Source organism: Scyliorhinus canicula, chromosome 30, assembly GCF_902713615.1.
Source record: "Scyliorhinus canicula chromosome 30, sScyCan1.1, whole genome shotgun sequence".
Lineage (NCBI taxonomy): Eukaryota > Metazoa > Chordata > Chondrichthyes > Carcharhiniformes > Scyliorhinidae > Scyliorhinus > Scyliorhinus canicula.
Window position 1 is genome coordinate 14,144,537 of NC_052175.1, and position 22,493 is coordinate 14,167,029.

Below are 22,493 nucleotides of genomic sequence, written 5' to 3' on the forward strand. Positions count from 1 at the left end.
TCGGTACTGAGGGAGTGCCGCACTGTCAGAGGGTCAGTACTGAGGGAGTGCCGCACTGTGGGAGGATCGGTACTGAGGGAGCGCCGCACTGTCAGAGGGTCAGTACTGAGGGAGCGCCGCACTGTGGGAGGGTCAGTACTGAGGGAGTGCTGCACTGTGGGAGGGTCAGTACTGAGGGAGCGCCGCACTGTCAGAGGGTCAGTACTGAGGGAGTGCCGCACTGTGGGAGGATCGGTACTGAGGGAGTGCTGCACTGTGGGAGGGTCAGTACTGAGGGAGCGCCGCACTGTCAGAGGGTCAGTACTGAGGGAGCGCCGCACTGTCAGAGGGTCAGTACTGAGGGAGCGCCGCACTGTCAGAGGGTCAGTACTGAGGGAGTGCCGCACTGTCAGAGGGTCAGTACTGAGGGAGTGCTGCACTGTGGGAGGGTCAGTACTGAGGGAGCGCCGCACTGTCAGAGGGTCAGTACTGAGGGAGTGCTGCACTGTCAGAGGGTCAGTACTGAGGGAGTGCCGCACTGTCAGAGGGTCAGTACTGAGGGAGTGCCGCACTGTCAGAGGGTCAGTACTGAGGGAGCGCCGCACTGTCAGAGGGTCAGTACTGAGGGAGCTCCGCACTGTCAGAGGGTCAGTACTGAGGGAGTGCCGCACTGTCAGAGGGTCAGTACTGAGGGAGTGCTGCACTGTCAGAGGGTCAGTACTGAGGGAGTGCCGCACTGTCAGAGGGTCAGTACTGAGGGAGCGCCGCACTGTCAGAGGGTCAGTACTGAGGGAGTGCCGCACTGTCAGAGGGTCAGTACTGAGGGAGCCCCGCACTGTCAGAGAGTCAGTACTGAGGGAGTGCCGCACTGTCAGAGGGTCAGTACTGAGGGAGCGCCGCACTGTCAGAGGGTCAGTACTGAGGGAGTGCCGCACTGTCAGAGGGTCAGTACTGAGGGAATACTGCACTGTCAGAGGGTCAGTACTGAGGGAGTGCCGCACTGTCAGAGGGTCAGTACTGAGGGAGTGCCGCACTGTGGGAGGGTCAGTACTGAGGGAATGCCGCACTGTCAGAGGGTCAGTACTGAGGGAGCGCCGCACTGTCAGAGGGTCAGTACTGAGGGAGTGCCGCACTGTCAGAGGGTCAGTACTGAGGGAGCGCCGCACTGTCAGAGGGTCAGTACTGAGGGAGCGCCGCACTATGGGAGGGTCAGTACTGAGGGAGTGCCGCACTGTCAGAGGGTCAGTACTGAGGGAGTGCCGCACTGTCAGAGGGTCAGTACTGAGGGAGCCGGGATGCGGAACCTTTGTTGCGAGGTTGGCGGTCCGGGGGAAGTGAATCGGGGCAGGAACCGGAAGTGCCGGAACCGGAAATGGCAGGCGGACCCGCTGAATGTGACGGACCCGGAGGCCTGGTTGCTGCGGAAACGGGCGGGAGACCCGACAGAGGTGAAGACAGTGCGGCGCTCCCTCAGTACTGACCCTCTGACAGTGCGGCGCTCCCTCAGTACTGACCCTCTGACAGTGCAGCGCTCCCTCAGTACTGACCCTCCCACAGTGCAGCACTCCCTCAGTACTGACCCTCCCACAGTGCGGCACTCCCTGAGTACTGACCCTCTGACAGTGCAGCGCTCCCTCAGTACTGACCCTCCCACAGTGCAGCACTCCCTCAGTACTGACCCTCTGACAGTGCGGCGCTCCCTCAGTACTGACCCTCTGACAGTGCGGAGCTCCCTCAGTACTGACCCTCTGACAGTGCGGCACTCCCTCAGTACTGACCCTCTGACAGTGCGGCACTCCCTCAGTACTGACCCTCTGACAGTGCGGCACTCCCTCAGTACTGACCCTCTGACAGTGCGGCACTCCCTCTGTACTGACCCTCTGACAGTGCGGCACTCCCTCAGTACTGACCCTCTGACAGTGCGGCGCTCCCTCAGTACTGACCCTCTGACAGTGCGGCACTCCCTCAGTACTGACCCTCTGACAGTGCTGCGCTCCCTCAGTACTGACCCTCCCACAGTGCAGCACTCCCTCAGTACTGACCCTCTGACAGTGCGGCGCTCCCTCAGTACTGACCCTCTGACAGTGCGGCACTCCCTCAGTACTGACCCTCTGACAGTGCTGCGCTCCCTCAGTACTGACCCTCCCACAGTGCTGCGCTCCCTCAGTACTGACCCTCTGACAGTGCGGAGCTCCCTCAGTACTGACCCTCTGACAGTGCGGCACTCCCTCAGTACTGACCCTCTGACAGTGCGGCACTCCCTCAGTACTGACCCTCTGACAGTGCGGCGCTCCCTCAGTACTGACCCTCTGACAGTGCTGCGCTCCCTCAGTACTGACCCTCCCACAGTGCGGCACTCCCTCAGTACTGACCCTCTGACAGTGCGGCACTCCCTCAGTACTGACCCTCTGACAGTGCGGCGCTCCCTCAGTACTGACCCTCTGACAGTGCGGCACTCCCTCAGTACTGACCCTCTGACAGTGCGGCACTCCCTCAGTACTGGCCCTCTGACAGTGTGGCACTCCCTCAGTACTGACCCTCTGACAGTGCGGCGCTCCCTCAGTACTGACCCTCTGACAGTGCGGCACTCCCTCAGTACTGACCCTCTGACAGTGCGGCACTCCCTCAGTACTGACCCTCTGACAGTGCGGCACTCCCTCAGTACTGACCCTCCCACAGTGCGGCACTCCCTCAGTACTGACCCTCCCACAGTGCGGCACTCCCTCAGTACTGACCCTCTGACAGTGCGACACTCCCTCAGTACTGACCCTCTGACAGTGCGACACTCCCTCAGTACTGACCCTCTGACAGTGCAGCGCTCCCTCAGTACTGACCCTCTGACAGTGCGGCACTCCCTCAGTACTGACCCTCTGACAGTGCGGCACTCCCTCAGTACTGACCCTCTGACAGTGCGGTGCTCCCTCAGTACTGACCCTCTGACAGTGCGGCACTCCCTCAGTACTGACCCTCCCACAGTGCGGCATTCCCTCAGTACTGACCCTCTGACAGTGCGGCACTCCCTCAGTACTGACCCTCCCACAGTGCGGCACTCCCTCAGTACTGACCCTCCCACAGTGCGGCACTCCCTCAGTACTGACCCTCCCACAGTGCGGCGCTCCCTCAGTACTGACCCCCTGACAGTGCGGCACTCCCTCAGTACTGACCCTCCCACAGTGCGGCGCTCCCTCAGTACTGACCCTCTGACAGTGCGGCACTCCCTCAGTACTGACCCTCTGACAGTGCGGCGCTCCCTCAGTACTGACCCTCCCACAGTGCGGCACTCCCTCAGTACTGACCCTCTGACAGTGCGGCACTCCCTCAGTACTGACCCTCTGACAGTGCGCCACTCCCTCAGTACTGACCCTCTGACAGTGCGGCACTCTCTCAGTACTGACCCTCCCACAGTGCGGCGCTCCCTCAGTACTGACCCTCTGACAGTGCGGCACTCCCTCAGTACTGACCCTCTGACAGTGCTGCGCTCCCTCAGTACTGACCCTCCCACAGTGCAGCACTCCCTCAGTACTGACCCTCTGACAGTGCGGAGCTCCCTCAGTACTGACCCTCTGACAGTGCGGCACTCCCTCAGTACTGACCCTCTGACAGTGCGGCACTCCCTCAGTACTGACCCTCTGACAGTGCGGCGCTCCCTCAGTACTGACCCTCTGACAGTGCTGCGCTCCCTCAGTACTGACCCTCCCACAGTGCGGCACTCCCTCAGTACTGACCCTCTGACAGTGCGGCACTCCCTCAGTACTGACCCTCTGACAGTGCGGCGCTCCCTCAGTACTGACCCTCTGACAGTGCGGCACTCCCTCAGTACTGACCCTCTGACAGTGCGGCACTCCCTCAGTACTGGCCCTCTGACAGTGTGGCACTCCCTCAGTACTGACCCTCTGACAGTGCGGCGCTCCCTCAGTACTGACCCTCTGACAGTGCGGCACTCCCTCAGTACTGACCCTCTGACAGTGCGGCACTCCCTCAGTACTGACCCTCTGACAGTGCGGCACTCCCTCAGTACTGACCCTCCCACAGTGCGGCACTCCCTCAGTACTGACCCTCCCACAGTGCGGCACTCCCTCAGTACTGACCCTCTGACAGTGCGACACTCCCTCAGTACTGACCCTCTGACAGTGCGACACTCCCTCAGTACTGACCCTCTGACAGTGCAGCGCTCCCTCAGTACTGACCCTCTGACAGTGCGGCACTCCCTCAGTACTGACCCTCTGACAGTGCGGCACTCCCTCAGTACTGACCCTCTGACAGTGCGGTGCTCCCTCAGTACTGACCCTCTGACAGTGCGGCACTCCCTCAGTACTGACCCTCCCACAGTGCGGCATTCCCTCAGTACTGACCCTCTGACAGTGCGGCACTCCCTCAGTACTGACCCTCCCACAGTGCGGCACTCCCTCAGTACTGACCCTCCCACAGTGCGGCACTCCCTCAGTACTGACCCTCCCACAGTGCGGCGCTCCCTCAGTACTGACCCCCTGACAGTGCGGCACTCCCTCAGTACTGACCCTCCCACAGTGCGGCGCTCCCTCAGTACTGACCCTCTGACAGTGCGGCACTCCCTCAGTACTGACCCTCTGACAGTGCGGCGCTCCCTCAGTACTGACCCTCCCACAGTGCGGCACTCCCTCAGTACTGACCCTCTGACAGTGCGGCACTCCCTCAGTACTGACCCTCTGACAGTGCGCCACTCCCTCAGTACTGACCCTCTGACAGTGCGGCACTCTCTCAGTACTGACCCTCCCACAGTGCGGCGCTCCCTCAGTACTGACCCTCTGACAGTGCGCCACTCCCTCAGTACTGACCCTCTGACAGTGCAGCACTCCCTCAGTACTGACCCTCCCACAGTGCGGCGCTCCCTCAGTACTGACCCTCTGACAGTGCGCCACTCCCTCAGTACTGACCCTCTGACAGTGCAGCACTCCCTCAGTACTGACCCTCTGACAGTGCGGCGCTCCCTCAGTACTGACCCTCTGACAGTGCGCCACTCCCTCAGTACTGACCCTCTGACAGTGCGGCTCTCCCTCAGCACTGACCCTCCCACAGTGCGGCGCTCCCTCAGTACTGACCCTCTGACAGTGCGCCACTCCCTCAGTACTGACCCTCTGACAGTGCAGCACTCCCTCAGTACTGACCCTCCCACAGTGCGGCGCTCCCTCAGTACTGACCCTCTGACAGTGCGGCGCTCCCTCAGTACTGACCCTCTGACAGTGCGGCGCTCCCTCAGTACTGACCCTCTGACAGTGCGGCATTCCCTCAGTACTGACCCTCTGACAGTGCGGCGCTCCCTCAGTACTGACCCTCTGACAGTGCGGCGCTCCCTCAGTACTGACCCTCTGACAGTGCGGCGCTCCCTCAGTACTGACCCTCTGACAGTGCGGCGCTCCCTCAGTACTGACCCTCTGACAGTGCGGCACTCCCTCAGTACTGACCCTCCCACAGTGCGGCACTCCCTCAGTACTGACCCTCCCACAGTGCAGCACTCCCTCAGTACTGACCCTCTGACAGTGCAGCGCTCCCTCAGTACTGACCCTCCCACAGTGCGGCACTCCCTCAGTACTGACCCTCTGACAGTGCGGCGCTCCCTCAGTACTGACCCTCTGACAGCGCGGCACTCCCTCAGTACTGATCCTCTGACAGTGCGGCACTCCCTCAGTACTGACCCTCTGACAGTGCGGCACTCCCTCAGTACTGACCCTCTGACAGTGCGGCACTCCCTCAGTACTGACCCTTTGACAGTGCGGCACTCCCTCAGTACTGACCCTCTGACAGTGCGGCGCTCCCTCAGTACTGACCCTTTGACAGTGCGGCACTCCCTCAGTACTGACCCTCTGACAGTGCAGCACTCCCTCAGTACTAACCCTCTGACAGTGCGGCACTCCCTCAGTACTGACCCTTTGACAGTGCGGCACTCCCTCAGTACTGACCCTCTGACGCTGTGTTTTATGCTCGTTCCGGTTCTGTTGAAATATGTATTTGCTCCGGATGAGGGCTATTCTCTCACCTCCCTCGCCAAATCTCACCCCGGAATGTGATTTGTGTTGACAGAGTAGCGGATGGAACGATGCTGCCTGTTCAGAAGAGGAAGGCTCCCTCGTCAGCAGGTTCCTCGCAGACGTCCAAAAGCGCCCGGACGGAGGAGGCTCCGGGCCGGGGCGGGCACCGCGGGAAGGGAGACTGGAGGAAAGCTGCCGTCCAGACCTCCTCGCCTCCACCGCCAGCGTTGTGCAGCCGGGAAGCTGGCGCCCGGCAGGATGCACGTCCGGAACCGCCGGCCTCCGAAACCGAGCCCGGGCTCCGGGCCAGCCCGGTGGCCGAGGAACAGGGAGCTCCGAAATCGCGGGGCAGCGGGGTGGTGACGGGAGCGATCCCGTCGGACCACACGACGGACGGCAACGATGCTAAAAGCCCCAAGCTGGCGACGGCTGCTGTGGGAGCACAGGACGACGGCGGAAGCAACCACTTAGCAGGTGAGGGAGCTGTGTCGTTATCCAAAGACGGTTTGCATTTCTCTAGCGCCTATCACCACTTCAGCAACTCCCTAAATGATGTACAACCAATTGGGTACCTATTTGTCGTGATGCGTTTAGGTCTAATACAGGTGGCAATATATAGTGAATGGTAGGACCCTCAAGTGTATTGACTGTCGGCAGCACGGTGGCGCAGTGGTTATCACTGCTGCCTCACGGCGTCGACGTTTCAGGTACGATCCTGGCTCTGGGTCACTGTCCGTGTGGAGTTTGCACATTCTCCCCGTGTCTGCGTGGGTTTCGCCCCCACAACCCAAAGATGTTCGGGGGAGCAGGGTAGCATGGTGGTTAGCATAAATGCTTCACAGCTCCAGGTTCCCAGGTTCGATTCCCGGCTGGGTCACTGTCTGTGTGGAGTCTGCACGTCCTCCCCCTGTGTGCGTGGGTTTCCTCCAGGTGCTCCGGTTTCCTCCCACAGTCCAAAGATGTGCGGGTTAGGTGGATTGGCCATGCTAAATTGCCCGTAGTGTCCTAATAAAAGTAAGGTTAAGGGGGGGGGGTTGTTGGGTTATGGTTATAGGGTGGATACGTGGGTTTGAGTAGGGTGATCATGGCTCGGCACAACATTGAGGGCCGAAGGGCCTGTTCTGTGCTGTACTGTTCTATGTTCTATGTGCAGGCTAGGTGCATTGGCAACGCTAAATTGCCCCTTAATTGGAAAAATATGAATTTGGTACTCTAAATTTATTTAAAAAAAATAGTATTGACAGTCAGAGAGATCTAGGTGTACAGGATCGCAGGTCACTGAAAGGGGCAACACAGGTGGAGAAGGTAGTCAAGAAGGCAGACAGCATGCTTGCCTTCATTGGCCGGTGCATTGAGTATAAGAATTGGCAAGTCATGTTGCAGCTGTGTAGAACCATAGTTAGGCCACACTTGGAGTACAGTGTTCAATTCTGGTCGCCACACTACCAGAAGGATGTGGAGGCTTTAGAGAGGGTGCAGAAGAGATTTACCAGGATGTTTCCTGGTATGGAGGGCATTAGCTGTGAGGAGAGGTTGAATATACTCGGTTTGTTCTCACTCAAACTCAGGAGATTGAGGGGCAACCTGATAGAGGTCTACAACATTATGAGGGGCATAGACAGAGTGGATCGTCAGAGGCTTTTCCCCAGGGTAGAGGGGTCGATTACTAGGGGACATAGGTTTAAGGTGCGAGGGGCAAGGTTTAGAGGGGATGTGCGAGGCAAGTTTTCCCACACAGGGCAGTGGGTGCCTGGAACTCGCTGCCGGAGGAGGGGGTGGAAGCAGGGACGATAGTGACGTTTAAGGGGCATCTTGACATACATGAATAGGATGGGAATAGAGGGATACGGAACCAGGAAGTGTTAGAAGATTTTAGTTCAGACGGGCAGAATGGTCGGCGCAGGCTTGGGGGGCCGAAGAGCCTGTTCCTGTGCTGTACTTTTCTTTGTTCTTTAATGTGGGACAAAGATCAGCTCTTCTCAGCAATCTCCCACGTCCAGCTTTGAGAAAGCGGACAGTCAAACCCGGGCAAAAGTCTGCGGCCGCTGCTAATGCAATTGCGATAAAGATCGCGCGAGAAATGCTCCGCATCTCAGACGGTTTTGTGACGGTACCGGGCCGGACCCCAATTTATATCACGAAACCGGACGAAACCCCAACGATTTTTCTATTTGCATAACTGTGAAGAAGGATCCCAGTGATCCCAGTGAGAAAAAGAGCCCGTTGATATTCCAACAACCCTCATTATTCACACAGGACTGACCACATTAACCTCACAAGGAAGAGCGTTTCCATGAACAGTTAATGAATTCTTGAAAGGGCAACCCTCTTTTATATCATTTTTTTTTTCTGTTTTTTAAATTTAGAATACCCAATTAATTTTTTGCAATGAAGGGGCAATTTTAGCGTGGCCGTGTAGTCTGCACATCTTTGGGATGTGGGGGGCGAAACCCACACAAACACGGGGAGAATGTGCAAACCCCACACGGACAGTGACCCAGAGCCAGGATCGAACCTGGGACCACGGCGCCGTGAGGCAGCAGGGCTAACCCACTTTTATATCATTTCTATCTCCAGTTGAGCAAAGCCCATTACAGGCCGAAAGCCATTTAGCGATAAATTAAGTTTGCAAAGACAGAGTGCTGGGAGTCAGAGAAAGATCCTTCTGTCTGAGTCGGACGACCGCTCCAACCTGACTTGGCAGAGCAGCCGTGCGGCTTGACTCCGAGCAGACTGCCAAACTGCTAAAACTACAGACAAACCTGGCTCCTCCCATTAATTGCGTCATCATTACCCCACTCAGAATCCCTGACCTGCTCACCTGCCTCAAATGATCTGCCTTCCATGGAGCCTCCGGCAATGATAACCAAGTTCCACGAGGCATCTCTTTGTAAACAAGTGCATGGTTGGAATGAATGATAATCAAACATTTACAACACTTTAATTGCATCTTTTGCAGACACACTGCCTGCCTGTCTGTTAAACCACAATTTTTAAACAAGATTATTGTAACACATATTTTTGTATACTGTAATCTTGATGTTTAATAACATTACTGTATACAGATTTATATATGATATACAATCTATATAAAAACTTCTTGCATTATCACATGTTTGTGGAGAAAATCACAGTTAATGTTTTAGCTTTTGAGGTTCCGAGGACAGTGCGGCTCTCCCTCAGTACTGACCCTCTGACAGTGCAGCACTCCCTCAGTACTGACCCTCCCACAGTGCGGCGCTCCCTCAGTACTGACCCTCCCACAGTGCGGCGCTCCCTCAGTACTGACCCTCCCACAGTGCAGCACTCCCTCAGTACTGACCCTCTGACAGTGCGGCACTCCCTCAGTACTGACCCTCTGACAGTGCGGCACTCCCTCAGTACTGACCCTCTGACAGAGCGGCGCTCCCTCAGTACTGACCCTCTGACAGTGCGGCACTCCCTCAGTACTGACCCTCTGACAGTGCAGCCCTCCCTCAGTACTGACCCTCTGACAGTGCGGCACTCCCTCAGTACTGACCCTCTGACAGTGCGGCACTCCCTCAGTACTGACCCTCTGACAGTGCGGCACTCCCTCAGTACTGACCCTCTGACAGTGCGGCGCTCCCTCAGTACTGACCCTCTGACAGTGCGGCACTCCCTCAGTACTGACCCTCTGACAGTGCGGAGCTCCCTCAGTACTGACACTCCCACAGTGCGGCACTCCCTCAGTACTGACCCTCTGACAGTGCGGCACTCCGTCAGTACTGACCCTCTGACAGTGCAGCACTCCCTCAGTACTGACCCTCTGACAGTGCAGCACTCCCTCAGTACTGACCCTCTGACAGTGCGGCACTCCCTCAGTACTGACCCTCCCACAGTGCGGCGCTCCCTCAGTACTGACCCTCTGACAGTGCGGCACTCCCTCAGTACTGACCCTCCCACAGTGCAATCCCTCAGTACTGACCCTCTGACAGTGCGGCACTCCCTCAGTACTGACCCTCCCACAGTGCGGCGCTCCCTCAGTACTGACCCTCTGACAGTGCAGCACTCCCTCAGGACTGACCCTCCCACAGTGCGGCGCTCCCTCAGTACTGACCCTCTGACAGTGCGGCACTCCCTCAGTACTGACCCTCCCACAGTGCGGCACTCCCTCAGTACTGACCCTCTGACAGTGCAGCACTCCCTCAGTACTGCCCCTCTGACAGTGCGGCACTCCCTCAGTACTGACCCTCCCACAGTGCGGCACTCCCTCAGTACTGACCCTCTGACAGTGCGGCACTCCCTCAGTACTGACCCTCCCACAGTGCGGCATTCCCTCAGTACTGATCCTCTGACAGTGCCGCACTCCCTCAGTACTGACCCTCTGACAGTGCAGCATTCCCTCAGTACTGACCCTCTGACAGTGCAGCACTCCCTCAGTACTGACCCTCTGACAGTGCAGCGCTCCCTCAGTACTGACCCTCTGACAGTGCGGCACTCCCTCAGTACTGACCCTCTGACAGTGCGGCACTCCCTCAGTACTGACCCTCTGACAGTACGGCACTCCCTCAGTACTGACGCTTAGTTACAGTGCGGCACTCCCTCAGTACTGACCCTCTGACAGTGCGGCACTCCCTCAGTACTGACCCTCTGACAGTGCAGCACTCCCTCAGTACTGACCCTCTGACAGTGCGGCACTCCCTCAGTACCGACCCTCTTACAGTACGGCTCTGCCTCAGTACTGACCCTCTGACAGTACGGCACTCCCTCAGTACTGCCCCTCTGACAGTGCAGCAATCCCTCAATATTGATTGCTCTCTGCCAGCAGTCCAAGTATCTCTGAGGTCTCAGGGTTATCTCTGACATCCACTGGAACAGTTCAGATTGTGGGCCAGAATGAGATCGGGGTGTGCTGCGATGCCTCCCAAGGCAAATAGGCTCCATCGCTTACTCACTGGCCTACCTGTGCCGAGTTGCGTTTGGGTAAGGTACAGTGGACGTGGAGAGGATGTTTCCACTTGTAGGAAAAACTAGAAGCAGAGGACGCAATCTCAGACTAAAGGCACGATCCTTTAAAACAGAGATGAGGAGGAATTTCTTCAGCCAGAGGGTGGTGAATCTGTGGAACTCTTTGCCGCAGAAGGCTGTGGAGGCCAAATCACTGAGTGTCTTTACGACAGAGATAGATAGGTTCTGGATTAATCAGGGGTTATGGGGAGAAGGCAGGAGAATGGGGATGAGAAAATATCAGCCATGATTGAATGGCGGAGCAGATTCGATGGGCCTAATTCTGTTCCTAATGCCTAATGCTACTTAGGTCCAGATGATTCCTTCAGATTAATCCCTACGCCTGGAGATTATTTTGAGAGATATTGTTATTTTCCTGTAACCGTGTTCGATGCAGATGTACGGATATTGGGAAGGAATTTAACCAATTGTGTTCTTTTTTTAAATATAAATTTAGAGTACCCAATTATTTTTTCCAATTGAGGGGCAATTTAGCGTGGCCAATCCACCTACCCTGCACATCTTTGGGTTGTGGGGGTAAAACCCACGCAAACATGGGGAGAATGTGCAATTTAGCATGGCCAATCCACCTAACCCGCACATCTTTGGACTGTGGGAGGAAACCGGAGCACCCGGAGGAAACCCACGCACACACACGGAGGACATGTAGACTCCGCACAGACAGTGACCCAGCCGGGAACTGAACCTGGGACCCTGGAGCTGTGAAGCATTGACGCTAACCACCATGCTACCGTGCTGCCCGTATAGTGTCCTAAAAAGTAAGGTTAAGGGGGGGTTGTTGGGTTACGGGTATAGGGTGGATACGTGGGTTTGAGTAGGGTGATCATTGCTCGGCACAACATCGAGGGCCGAATGGCCTGTTCTGTGCTGTACTGTTCTATGTTCTATGTTCCACACGGACAGTGACCCGGGGCCGGGATCGAACCCGGGTCCTCAGCGCCGTAGGCAGCAATGCTAACCACTGTGCCACCGCGCTGCCCTTAACCAGTTCTGTTCTGTTCTTCCAGGGGAGCCATCAGCTGCTCGGGCGACGTTGGAAGCACCTCCTGCAGTTTCCAGTACCTCGGGGTCCGGAGCATCCGAGGGGCCCAGCGCAGCGCCCTGCCATTCCCTAAGGCCCGAGATGCCCCACAGGGGGGGCAGGCAGGGTACCAGCACTTCGCCTACGCCAGGACCGCCGGGGGGGACCCCCAGCGAGGACGAGAAGGACGAAGGAGATCGCAATCTGGTCATTACCATGGGTACGTTCCGCGTGAGGGAGATTGCGGGAGGGACTTACGGAGCCCGGTCTGCGGGAGTGGTTAAAATCCGGGCGGGGGGAGGGGGTGCGTGGTGTGTGAGAGGCCAGGATCTCGATTGCGGGAACGCAGTGGGACTGCCTGCGTCCCTGAACCTTTTCTTATTTATTCATACACAGATGTGGGGCCACCCTGGGCGAGGGGGCGAGCATTGATTGGCCGTCCCTAATTACCCCTCGAACGGAGCATCTCTGTCGGCTATTTCCTGACGGTTGCCGTTTCCCGTTTCAGCCTCGCCGTTTCCCAGACTCGCTATTCGATTCCAGATTTTATTAAACGATTGAGGGGGGGAGATTCGAACCTTTGACCCCGCTAGGGCCCCTGGATTACCGGCCCGGCGACATTACCAGTACCCCGCCGTCTCCCCAAAGATGCCCCCCCCGCTCCGCGCCGGAGTCCTCGCTCACCCGCGTGGTCAAAACGGCTTCTGGGCTCCCTCTTTAATCCCCTGGCCCAGGACGCCTCCAGCTGTTTCCTCCCATCCCTCCACCCCGGAGCAATGAGTTGTGAGTTGAATCTCAGCTCCCCCTCCCTCCCCCTCCGTGCTCCCAAGGAGCTCCGTCTTCCAGATTTGCGAACCAACCCGCGCGCAGTTTTGGTCCCCTTACCGGGGGAAGGCTGTAAGTGCGTTCGAGGAGGATCAGCGGAGGCTCGCGAGATCGATTCCGGAGATGAAGGACTTGTCTGACGGAGAGAGATTGAGCCGTTTAGGTCTGTACTCTCTGGAGTTTATAACAATGAGAGGCGATCGAATTGAGGTGCGTGCGGTGCGAAAGGGAATTGACAGGGTCGACGCAGAGCCGAGATTTCCCCTTGTTGGATATTCTCGGACAAGGCGACACGGTTTTGGGGTGGCAGACTTAAGAAATGAGAAAGAGTTACTTCACTCGGTGAATCTGTGGAATTCTCTACACTGAACAACTTTAAGGAGGCGATAGAGAGATTTATAATTAGTATCGACCTGGAAGAAGGAACTGAGGGCACTGTCGCTAAGTTTGCAGATTGATACAAAGATGTACAGTGGGACAGGTGGCATTGAGAAAGCAAGGGGGCTGCAGAAGGACCTGGGCAGGCTAGAATAGATGGAATACAATGTGGAAAAGTGTGAGGTGATGCTCTTTGATCGGAGGGGGAAAGGCATAGACTATTTTCTGAATGCGAAAGGGTTCAGAAACCTGATGAACAGGGACAGCACCGTGGCGCAGTGGGTTAGCGCTGCTGCCTCACAGCTCCGAGGTCCCAGGTTCGATCCCGGCTCTGGATCACTGTCCGTGTGGAGTTTGCACATTCTCCCAGTGTCTGCATGGGTTTCACCCCCACAACCCAAAGATGTGCAGGGTGGGTGGATTGGCCACGCTAAATTGCCCCTTCATTGGAAAAAAAAATGAATTGGGTACCTTAAATTATTTTAAAAAACTAAATCTGAAGAACAAACTTGGGAGACCTGGTTCACGATTCTCTTAAGGTTAACGAGCAGGTTCGGTCGGCAGTTAGGAAGGCAAATGCAATGTTAGCATTCAGGTCGAGAGGGCTCGAATACAAGAGCAGGGATGTACTTCTGAGGCTGTATAAGGCTCTGGTCAGACCCCATTTGGAGTATTGTGAGCAGTTTGGGGCCCCGTATCTAAGGAAGGATGTGCTGGGCCTTGGAAAGGGTCAAGAGGAGGTTCACAAGAATGATCCCTGGAATGAAGAGCTTGTCGTATGAGGAACGGTTGAGGACTCTGGGTCTGTACTCGCTGAGTTTAGAAGGATGAGGGGGGATCTTATTGAAACTTACAGGATACTGCGAGGCCTGGATAGAGTGGACGGGGAGAGGAAGTTTCCACTTGTGGGAAAAACTAGAACCAGAGGACACCATCTCAGACTAAAGGGATGATCCTTTAAAACAGATGAGGAGGAATTTCTTCAGCCAGAGGCTGGTGAATCTGTGGAACTCTTTGCCGCAGAAGGCTGTGGAGGCCAAATCATTGAGTGTCTTAAGACAAAGATAGATAGGTTCTTGATTAATCATGGGTTATGGAGAGAAGGCAGGAGAATGGGGATGAGACAAGGACTTCCCTGTAAATACTGACACACGCCCCGCGGACCCCCCTGTAAATACTGACACACTCCTCTGGGACTTCCCTGTAAATACTGACACACTCCCCGGGAATCCCCTGTAAATACTGACACACTCCCCGGGAACCCCCTGTAAATACTGACACGCTCCCCGGGGACCCCCTGTAAATACTGACACACTCCCCGGGGACTTCCCTGTAAATACTGACACACTCCCCGGGGACAGCCTGTAAATACTGACACACTCCCCCGGGGACCCCCTGTAAATACTGACACACTCCCCCGGGGACCCCCTGTAAATACTGACACACTCCCCGGGGACCCCCTGTAAATACTGACACACTCCCCGGGGACCCCCTGTAAATACTGACACACTCCCCGGGGACCCCCTGTAAATACTGACACACTCCCCGGGGACACCCTGTGAATACTGACACACTCCCCGGGGACCCCCTGTAAATACTGACACACTCCCCGAGATCCCCTGTAAATACTGACACACTCCCCGGGGACCCCCTGTAAATACTGACACACTCCCCGGGGACACCCTGTGAATACTGACACACTCCCCGGGGACTCCCCCTGTAAATACTGACACACTCCCCGGGGACCCCTGTAATACTGACACACTCCCCGGGGATTCCCCTGTAAATACTGACACACTCCCCGGGGACCCCCTGTAAATACTGACACACTCCCCGGGGACTCCCTGTAAATACTGACACACTCCCCGGGGACCCCCTGTAAATACTGACACACTCCCCGGGGACCCCCTGTAAATACTGACCCACTCCCCGGGGACCCCCTGTAAATACTGACACACTACCCGGGGACCCCCTGTAAATACTGACACACTCCCCGGGACCCCCTGTAAATACTGACACACTCCCCGGGGACCCCCTGTAAATACTGACACACTCCCCGGGGACCCCCTGTAAATACTGACACACTCCCCGGGGACCCCCTGTAAATACTGACACACTCCCCCAGGGGGCCCCCTGTAATACTGACACACTCCCCGGGGACTCCCTGTAAATACTGACACACTCCCCGGGAATCCCCTGTAAATACTGACACACTCCCCGGGGACCCCCTGTAAATACTGACACACTCCCCGGGGACTCCCTGTAAATACTGACACACTCCCCAGGGACCCCCTGTAAATACTGACACACTCCCCCAGGGGGCCCCCTGTAAATACTGACACACTCCCCGGGGACTCCCTGTAAATACTGACACACTCCCCGGGAATCCCCTGTAAATACTGACACACTCCCCGGGGACCCCCTGTAAATACTGACACACTCCCCGGGGACCCCCTGTAAATACTGACACACTCCCCAGGGACCCCCTGTAAATACTGACACACTCCCCGGGAACCCCCTGTAAATACTGACACACTCCCCGGGGACCCCCTATAAATACTGACACACTCCCCGGGAATCCCCTGTAAATACTGACACACTCCCCGGGAACCCCCTGTAAATACTGACACGCTCCCCGGGGACTTCCCTGTAAATACTGACACACTCCCCGGGGACTTCCCTGTAAATACTGACCCACTTCCCGGGGACTTCCCTGTAAATACTGACACACTCCCCCGGGGACAGCCTGTAAATACTGACACACTCCCCCGGGGACCCCCTGTAAATACTGACACACTCCCCGGGGACCCCCTGTAAATACTGACACACTCCCCGAGATCCCCTGTAAATACTGACACATTCCCCGGGGACCCCCTGTAAATACTGACACACTCCCCGGGGACACCCTGTGAATACTGACACACTCCCCGGGGACTCCCCCTGTAAATACTGACACACTCCTTGGGAATCCCCTGTAAATACTGACACACTCCCCGGGAACCCCCTGTAAATACTGACACGCTCCCCGGGGACCCCCTGTAAATACTGACACTCTCGCCGGGACCCCCCTGTAAATACTGACACACTCCCCGGGGACCCCCTGTAAATACTGACACACTCCCCGGGGACCCCTCTGTAAATACTGACACTCTCGCCGGGACCCCCCTGTAAATACTGACACACTCCCTGGGGACTCCCCCTGTAAATATTGACACACTCTTCGGGGACCCCCTGTAAATACTGACACACTCCCCCGGGGAAAGCCTGTAAATACTGACACACTCCCCGGGGACTCCCCCTGTAAATACTGACCCACTTCCCGGGGACCCCCTGTAAATACTGACACACTCCCCGGGGACTTCCCTGTAAATACTGACACACTCCCCGGGACTTCCCTGTAAATACTGACACACACCCCCGGGGACTTCCCTGTAAATACTGACACACTCCCCGGGGACTCCCCCTGTAAATACTGACACACTCCCCCGGGGACAGCCTGTAAATACTGACACACTCCCCGGGGACTCCCCCTGTAAATACTGACACACTCCCCGGGGACCCCCTGTAAATACTGACACACTCCCCGGGGACCCCCTGTAAATACTGACACACTCCCCGGGGACCCCCTGTAAATACTGACACACTCCCCGGGGACCCCCCTGTAAATACTGACACACTCCCCGGGGACCCCCTGTAAATACTGACACACTCCCCGGGGACCCCCTGTAAATACTGACACACTCCCCGGGGACCCCCTGTAAATACTGACACACTCCCCGGGGACCCCCCTGTAATACTGACACACTCCCCGGGGACCCCCTGTAAATACTGACACACTCCCCGGGGACCCCCTGTAAATACTGACACACTCCCCGGGGACCCCTCTGTAAATACTGACACACTCCCCGGGGACCCCCTGTAAATACTGACACACTCCCCGGGGACCCCCTGTAAATACTGACACACTCCCCGGGAACCCCCTGTAAATACTGACACACTCCCCGAGGACCCCCTGTAAATACTGACACACTCCCCGGGGACACCCTGTGAATACTGACACACTCCCCGGGGACCCCCTGTAAATACTGACACACTCCCCGGGGACTCCCTGTAAATACAGACACACTCCCCGGGGACCCCCTGTAAATACTGACACACTCCCCGGGGACCCCCTGTAAATACTGACACACTCCCCGGGGACACGCTGTAAATACTGACACACTCCCCGGGGACCCCCTGTAAATACTGACCCACTCCCCCGGGGACCCCCTGTAAATACTGACACACTCCCCCGGGATTCCCTGTAAATACTGACCCACTCCCCCGGGGACCTCCTGTAAATACTGACACTCCCCCCGGGGACCCCCTGTAAATACTGACACACTCCCCGGGGACAGCCTGTAAATACTGACACACTCCCCGGGGACCCCCTGTAAATACTGACACACTCCCGGGGACCCCCTGTAAATACTGACACACTCCCCTGGGCCCCCTGTAAATACTGACACACTCCCCGGGGACCCCTGGAAATACTGACACACTCCCCGGGGACCCCCTGTAAATACTGACACACTCCCCGGGGACCTCCTGTAAATACTGACCCACTCCCCTGGACCCCCCTGTAAATACTGACACACTCCCCCGGGGACAGCCTGTAAATACTGACCCACTCCCCTGGATCCCCCTGTAAATACTGACACACTCCCCCGGGGACCCCCTGTAAATACTGACCCACTCCCCTGGACCCCCTGTAAATACTGACACACTCCCCCGGGACCCCCTGTAAATACTGACCCACTCCCCGGGGACCCCCTGTAAATACTGACACACTCCCCGGGGACCCCCTGTAAATACTGACCCACTCCCCCGGGTGCGTCCCTTCCGGCTGGAGCGTCTCCAACGAGAGGGTGTCTCAGGATAAAGGGGTTGGCTGTTACGGACTGAGTGGAGGAGGGATTTGTTCACTCAGAGTGTCGGGAATATTCGGGATTCTTTACCCAGGGACCTGTGGATGTACTCCAGGCTGGGCTGGATGGATCCTCCGGCACAAAGGGAGTGACTGAATTTGGAGCCCGCGGGAAGGGGCTGGAAGTGCGGGAGACTGGCCGTCATCTGACTGAATGGTGGACGAGGCAATCGGCCAACCCCTCCCCTCCCGCCCCGCCCCAGCCCTCGGCAATGTGGAACCCGAGGCTCCTGAGCTAATCCTACTTTTTTTCCCCCCTTTCTTTCCGCCGCTGTCGGCCCGGTCCAGAGGAGGGAGACAGCGCGGCGAAGAAAATGAAGAAGAAGAAAGTGGTGAGGCGGGAGACGAATCGGCCAGAGTGCAACGTCCAGCTGGACGACACCTTTGAGCGAGCGCTGGAGGACGGGGCCAAGACCCACAACCTGACCGCCATAAACGTGCGGAACATTCTACACGTGAGTACCAACCGCCACACCGCTCTCCCTGGCCTAACCGGCGCACCTTCCCGCTCCTCCTCGCCAGCCCTTTTGCGCCTTTGGACTAACGGGACCCGTGCACGTGGGTTCAACACAGCATATTTAATATTTTTATTAAATACGTCTTGGCGGCCTTGGAGACTTGAGGCGAGAGCCGTCCGGTGCTGGTCCCCTCAAACGGGGTCCAGGCGGAAAGGGGGTTGGGTGGGGGGGTTGGGGGGGAGGGGGGGGTGGGTCTCCCAGGGGATGGAGGTCCCCAGGCGATTGCCCTCAGGGCAAGGTGACAGCCTGGCACTGCCCACCGGCAGGGAGTGAGATGAAATGAAATGAAAATCGCTTATTGTCACGAGTAGGCTCCTAAAATGAAGTTACTGTGAAAAGCCCCTAGTCGCCACATTCCGGCGCCTGTTCGGGGAGGCTGGTACGGGAATTGACCCGTGCTGCTGGCCTGCCTGGGTCTGCTTTCAAAGCCAGCGATTTAGCCCAGTTAGCTAAACCAGCCCCAGTTCCCTGCCTATGCGAGGTGGTGGGCGTGTTTGTTTTCGGATTGGGGGGTGGGGGGGGGGGGGGGGGGGGGGGGGGGGGTTGGGTGCAAGGACCCCCTTATATTGTATAAGGTGTTAGTGAGGCCACACCTGGAGTATTGTGTTCAGTTTTGGTCTCCTTACCTGAGAAAGGACGTACTGGCGCTGGAGGGTGTGCAGAGGAGATTCACTGGGTTAATCCCAGAGCTGAAGGGGTTGGATTACGAGGAGAGGTCGAGTAGACTGGGACTGCACTCGTTGGAATTTAGAAGGATGAGGGGGGATCTGATAGAAACATATAAAATTATGAAGGGAATAGATAGGATAGATGCGGGCAGGTTGTTTCCACTGACAGGTGAAAGCAGAACTAGGGGACATAGCCTCAAAATAAGGGGAAGTAGATTTAGGACTGAGTTTAGGAGGAACTTCTTCACCCAAAGGGTTATGAATCTATGGAATTCCTTGCCCAGTGAAGCAGTTGAGGCTCCTTCATTAAATGTTCTTAAGATAAAGATAGATAGTTTTTTGAAGAATTAAGGGAATAAGGGTTATGGTGTTCGGGCCGGAAAGTGGAGCTGAGTCCACAAAAGATCAGCAATGATCTCATTGAATGGCGGAGCAGGCTCGAGGGGCCAGATGGCCGACTCCTGCTCCTAGTTCTTATGTTCTATAGGTGAGTTGTGTTTTGGGGAGGGGTGGGGTGATGTCCGGGGGTTCCAACGGGGGGTGGTGGGGGTGAGGGTTGAAAAGGTTGGGCTGCTGTTTTTCAATCCCAATCGCGAGAAAACATAAAGGGTCTTCACGGTACGAAGGCTGGTTCATGACTCCAGCCCACAAAATAGCCGGCAGCATCGAGCATGTCCTGTGACCCGGATCTTACAGAGACATTACACACAACTTCAATAACCCAGATAGATAACACCCCCCTCCTTTTATTTCTAAGGTCCAACACGGCTTCCTCCCTTCCGAAAATAATTGTTTTTCCTCTTCCGTTCCTCAGGTTTATTTTTGTTCACCTTTATATCTTTAGACTAACAGGGCAAAGGAAATGGATTGCTGATGCAGTGGGTTCAATGAAACATTGACAGAGGTTTAATAAATAGGTCTTCGTTGTACAAATGCTAATGCTTGTCAACAACAACTGCTTGCATTCATATAGCACCTTTTAAAATGTCCCAACGTGCTTCAGAGGAGGGTTAAGCAAACTTTGACTCAAAGCCACAAAAGGAGCTATTAGGTGTAGGGAACCAAGTGCTTGGATACGAAGGTCTGCTTTAAGGTGCATCTTTATTAAAAAAAAAAAAAAAAAAATTTTTTTTAAAGAGTACCCAATTGTTTTTTTCCAATTAAGGGGCAATTTAGCGTGGCCAATACACCTATTCTGCACATCTTTGGGTTGTGGGGGCAAAACCCACGCAGACACGGGGAGAATGTGCAAACTCCACACGGACAGTGACCCAGGGCCGGGATTGAACCTGGGACATAGAACATAGAACAGTACAGCACAGAACAGGCCCTTCGGCCGTCGATGTTGTGCCGGGCATTGTCCGAAACCAAGATCAAGCTATCCCACTCCCTGTCATTCTGCTGTGCTCCATGTGCCTATCCAATAACCGCTTGAAAGTTCCTGAAGTGTCCGACTCCACTATCACAGCAGACAGTCCATTCCACACCCTAACCACTCTGAGTAAAGAAACTACCTCGGACATCCCTCCTATATCTCCCACCCTGAATCTTATAGTTATGCCCCCTTGTAACAGCTACATCCACCCGAGGAAATAGTCTCTGAACGTCCACTCTATCTATCCCCCTCATCATCTGTAAACCTCTATTAAGTGGCCTCTCATCCTCCTTTGCTCCAATGAGAAAAGCCCTAGCTCCCTCAACCTTTCCTCATAAGATCTACCCTCCAATCCAGGCAGCATCCTGGTAAATCTCCTTTGCACCCTTTCCAATACTTCCACGTCCTATAATGAGGTGATCAGAACTGCACACAATACTCCAAACGTGGTCTCACCAGTTTCCTGTACAGTTGCAGCATGTAACTCAGTGCCGTGAGGCAGCAGGGCTAACCCACTCCGCCACCGGGCATGGAGGAGGTTACAGAGATAGGGAGGGGGTGTAGGGTCTGGAGGAGGTTACAGAGATAGGGAGGGAGCGTAGGGGCTGGAGGAGGTTACAGAGATAGGGAGGGGGTGTAGGGGACTGGAGGAGGTTACAGATAGGGGGGGTGTAGGGACTGGAGGAGGTTACAGAGATAGGGAGGGGGTGTAGGGTCTGGAGCAGGTTACAGAGATAGGGAGGGGGCTGGAGGAGGTTACAGAGATAGGGAGGGGCTGGAGGAGGTTACAGAGATAGGGAGGGGGTGTAGGGGCTGGAGGAGGTTACAGAGATAGGGAGGGGGTGTAGGGGCTGGAGGAGGTTACAGAGATAGGGAGGGGGTGTAGGGGGCTGGAGGAGGTTACAGAGATAGGGAGGGGGTGTAGGGGCTGGAGGAGGTTACAGAGATAGGGAGGGGGTGTCGGGGCTGGAGGAGGTTACAGAGATAGGGAGGGGGTGTAGGGGCTGGAGGAGGTTACAGAGATAGGGAGGGGGTGTAGGGGCTGGAGGAGGTTACAGAGATAGGGAGGGGGTGTCGGGGCTGGAGGAGGTTACAGAGATAGGGAGGGGGGTGTCGGGGCTGGAAGAGGTTACAGAGATCGGGAGGGGCTGGAGGAGGTTACAGAGATAGGGAGGGGGTGTAGGGGGCTGGAGGAGGTTACAGAGATAGGGAGGGGGTGTAGGGGCTGGAGGAGGTTACAGAGATAGGGAGGGGGTGTGGGGGCTGGAGGAGGTTACAGAGATAGGGAGGGGGTGTAGGGGGCTGGAGGAGGTTACAGAGATAGGGAGGGGGTGTAGGGACTGGAGGGGGTTACAGAGATAGGGAGGGGGTGTAGGGGCTGGAGGAGGCTACAGAGATAGGGATGGGGTGTGGGGGCTGGAGGAGGTTACAGAGATAGGGAGGGGGTGTAGGGGGCTGGAGGAGGTTACAGAGATAGGGAGGGGGTGTAGGGACTGGAGGGGGTTACAGAGATAGGGAGGGGGTGTAGGGGCTGGAGGAGGTTACAGAGATAGGGAGGGGGTGTAGGGGCTGGAGGAGGTTACAGAGATAGGGAGGGGGTGTAGGGGCTGGAGGAGGCTACAGAGATAGGGAGGGGGGTGTAGGGGCTGGAGGAGGTTACAGAGATAGGGAGGGGGGTGTAGGGGGCTGGAGGAGGTTACAGAGATAGGGAGGGGGTGTAGGGACTGGAGGGGGTTACAGAGATAGGGAGGGGCTGGAGGAGGTTACAG

The 22,493-nt window shown here is 56.4% G+C and overlaps 1 protein-coding gene across 1 annotated transcript; it reads left to right on the top strand.

Moving 5' to 3' along the window:
* Positions 1-1,307: 1,307 nt before the first annotated feature.
* si:dkey-27c15.3 (GON-4-like protein) lies at positions 1,308-20,223 on the top strand. The gene is made up of 5 exons (XM_038787100.1): positions 1,308-1,427; positions 6,037-6,458; positions 11,981-12,214; positions 18,452-18,618; positions 20,194-20,223. The coding sequence occupies exons 2-5, from the start codon at positions 6,053-6,055 to the stop codon at positions 20,221-20,223; spliced, it is 837 nt and encodes a 278-aa protein (XP_038643028.1). The 5' UTR covers positions 1,308-1,427; positions 6,037-6,052.
* The last annotated feature ends 2,270 nt before the right edge of the window (positions 20,224-22,493 follow it).